The 3,253-nt window shown below is 36.3% G+C and overlaps 1 protein-coding gene across 1 annotated transcript; it reads right to left on the bottom strand.

The window, feature by feature from the left end:
- Positions 1-759: 759 nt before the first annotated feature.
- On the bottom strand, positions 760-2,867 carry LOC113340682 (protein NRT1/ PTR FAMILY 5.2-like). The gene is made up of 3 exons (XM_026585803.1): positions 2,474-2,867; positions 1,810-2,378; positions 760-1,716 (listed from the first exon to the last, which is right to left on the bottom strand). Exons 1-3 carry the CDS (start codon positions 2,843-2,845, stop codon positions 843-845), a joined length of 1,815 nt encoding a protein of 604 aa, XP_026441588.1. The 5' UTR covers positions 2,846-2,867; the 3' UTR covers positions 760-842.
- Positions 2,868-3,253: the final 386 nt, after the last annotated feature.

A 3,253-nucleotide genomic window follows, 5' to 3' on the forward strand; every position in this document is an offset into this window, starting at 1 on the left:
AGAAGATGATTACCTAAATTCTTAGTGAGTGATAGTGGAATGTATTTATCAGATTTATGACAACTACAAAATCGAATGAAATTGCTAATAGCCTAGCCAAAAGGCTAGAATTGATAGGATTAATCTATCTTGGATTTCTGATTATCCGCTTTGGTTAAAATCTCTAGTCAGAGATGAACTGAATGTAAACATTCAATGATTCCTTTTAATATAAATTCTCCTTTCTTATTAAAAAAAGAAAAAAGAAAAAACATGGTGTACTTACGGCCTCGGTCACATGTACGGAGAATGGTGTGGGTATAAATAGGAAGGCCCTCCGAGCGCCCGCCTAAATGCCAAAGGTTTAAATGAAAAAAATAATGTTTCCTCCGTTTGAGGGAAAGAAATACTATCATGTTTCTATTATGACCTATTTAAGGATAAAATGAAAAAGTTGATAGTATCTCTTTTTCTAGAGACGGAGGTATGTAGTAGGATTTTCTGGGTTATATAGCCTTCTTCATTACCAATGGTTATTACTGGCAGAATGTTGAGGACGTAACACGGTAGGATTTAATGGCATAGTGATAGAGCGCAAAGACGTGTAGATAAGGTTTTCCAATAATGTGCAGTTTGATCAAAAAAATAAAATAAAATAAAATTACATGTTCTTTCTGTTCTAAGTTCTAACCTTACTGAAAATGAAATTTTCAAACTAGAAAGAAACAGAAACATGACAATACTACTATCCCTATAACTTGGATTTAGCTGATTGCACTGCAAAAATGTTATAGGGGACACATAAAGAAAACTACATTAACTAGTTAATCATAATAAATCTCTTAACTTCCTATCCAACAAGCTTATTTTTCTATCGAAAGAACAGTAGCGTCCTGCATCTCCGCGCCTGGTTGCATATCGTTGGCTTTCAACTCCGTTGTGTCAGCTCTATAGACATAAAACTTGGCAACGATCAAAAAAGCAATTAGATTGAGCACATTTAATCCTGTAAAAAACCAGTAGTAGTTATCAATATGTGACACGTTCAAATTATCAACTATCCACCCTTCGTTTTCACTCTTCTTTGTAAGTTTTGACACTGTGGATAAGATGAAGCTACTAAGGAAATTTCCGACTCCCATACTAGTAGAATAATACGAACTTCCGAGGCTTTTCATTCCTTCTGGTGCTTGGTCATAGAAGAACTCGAGTTGCGAAACTAACACCAAAGCATCAGCAATACCCATTAATATAGCTTGTGGAAGAAGTATAAATATAGTTAAAGGGATGGTTTCATCTTTAGATATAGTCCCGCGCTCCATTGCTACACTCAATCTCTTTCGGTCACTTAGAGCAGCAGCCGACATGACAAGGACGTGGAAACAATAGCCGATTCCCATTCTCTGCAACAAAGATAATCCTCTTGGATTTTTTGTGTATCGTTTAATGAATGGCACGATGCAACGATCGTACACCACGAGACTTATCAACATGGTAGTTGTCACGACTGCTGTCATACATGCTGGAGGCAAATTGAAATGCGGACCCATTCTCCTATCTAGAGTTGTGCCTTGTTTGACAAAAAGGGTGTTTATCTGTGCGTACATGACACTAGGTATGAAAGTTGTGACTAGAACCGGTAGCATTTTCATTAGTTGTTTGATTTCTTCCACTTGGGTCACCGTGCAGAGTTTATGTGCTTTGTTGTTAGTCTTTATAGCAGCCTTATCAAGTATCCTGCACATAAACGTTAAATGTTTGTGAGTTTAAGCATATTAGTTTTAGTAAAGGAATGTACGAGAAATCAAAAGACGGAGAAAACAAACTGACCTTATCGAATTGGTATGTTCGACTCTGATTTTTCCCTTGGTGTACTCATCTAAGCTTACCTCATGAAGTTCTTTAGGGTCACTAGGATATGGTACTTTTCGTTTCTGGAAGGCTGCAATCATAACGTTATACATTTTAGCAAATGGACTGCCAGTGGCAGGTTTGTGCCTATAAAATGGGGTCCCAATCAAGAAGATTATAATAGCAATAGCTATTCCAACTGTCGGTACGCCGAATCCCAATCCCCAGCCTACTTTGTCTTGTATAATTACGAGGAATGTGTTTGCTCCAAGAGTTCCAATGAAAATGCTAAAACTCCACCAATTGAAAAAAGATAACTTTAATTTTCTTTCATTAGGCTCTGAATCATCGAACTGATCCGCTCCCATTGTGGATATGTTGGGCTTAGTCCCACCGGTTCCTACTGCAATTATGTAGAGTGCTGCATAAAAGATGCCAACTTGAAATTTAGAAGCTTGTAAGGTACAATCTTTTGCAGCTATCCCATGTCCACATGTAGGTGGCTTCAATCCAGGCACTGAAACTGACAGAGTAAGTAGGATCATTCCCTGCAAATACACAGAACAAAACGGAAATATATATTAATAATTCTATTTCTAAATGTTAAAAAAGAAAAAAAAATTAATGTAGAAACAGGAATTACCAAGAGATAAATGGCAGATGCGACGAGGAAAGTCCAATACCGACCCAAATAAGCATCAGCAATAAATGCACCAATAATTGGTGTCATCCATGTAGTAGCAACCCAATTAGTGACATTATTCGATGAACTCACAGTGCCTTGGTGGAGATTTTGCGATAAATATATAATTAAATTTGAGGAGATACCATAAAATGACAACCTTTCGAATGCCTCGTAAGCTACAATGAAATAACAAGCTTTCCATCTCCCACCTTTAGATCGAAGAACAGGTCTTCCCTTGAGATCCACAGTACCGTCTTCTGTATACTCTTCTTCTTTCCTATGTTGCACACCTCTTTCATCTACCACTGCTGCTGCATTAGTCACTACCATCTTTCCAGTCTAGTAGTAACAGTTAGAGAAGAGTAGTTTGTGGTTTAACAAGATGAAGTAATAACTATTTATATACACAAGTATGTGGTTTTGGATTGTAGATTTATTAGGAGACATTTTTGACTGAATCGTTCTAATCTCTCATCTTATCTCTACACCTGTTAGTTTGGTAGTTAATAAATCTAAATTTGAAAGTGTCAAAATTGAGAGAAATCAGATCACTCTCTATCTGAAAAGATAACTAGGATTATAATCTTACCCATTTTAGTAGGTGTTTTTTGTTATCACTAAGACCAACTTAATTTGAGGGATAAGAAGAAGAAGAAGTAAGGATTTATTACAAGTTGATTTGATCCCCTATTTTCTTACCTAAGTTTAGCAAAATATATATCTACAATTAAATCTCAA

Source organism: Papaver somniferum, unplaced genomic scaffold (genome assembly GCF_003573695.1).
Source record: "Papaver somniferum cultivar HN1 unplaced genomic scaffold, ASM357369v1 unplaced-scaffold_22, whole genome shotgun sequence".
In the NCBI taxonomy this organism is placed as follows: Eukaryota; Viridiplantae; Streptophyta; class Magnoliopsida; order Ranunculales; family Papaveraceae; genus Papaver; species Papaver somniferum.

Bases quoted from the DNA above. Each gene is read 5' to 3' on its own strand.
- LOC113340682 (XM_026585803.1), bottom strand. From the start codon at position 2,845: ATGGTAGTGACTAATGCAGCAGCAGTGGTAGATGAAAGAGGTGTGCAA. The intron at 2,379-2,473 runs GTAATTCCTGTT...GTGTATTTGCAG, and splicing joins CATCTGCCATTTATCTCTTG to GGAATGATCCTACTTACTCT. The intron at 1,717-1,809 runs GTCAGTTTGTTT...GTTTATGTGCAG, and splicing joins GAACATACCAATTCGATAAG to GATACTTGATAAGGCTGCTA.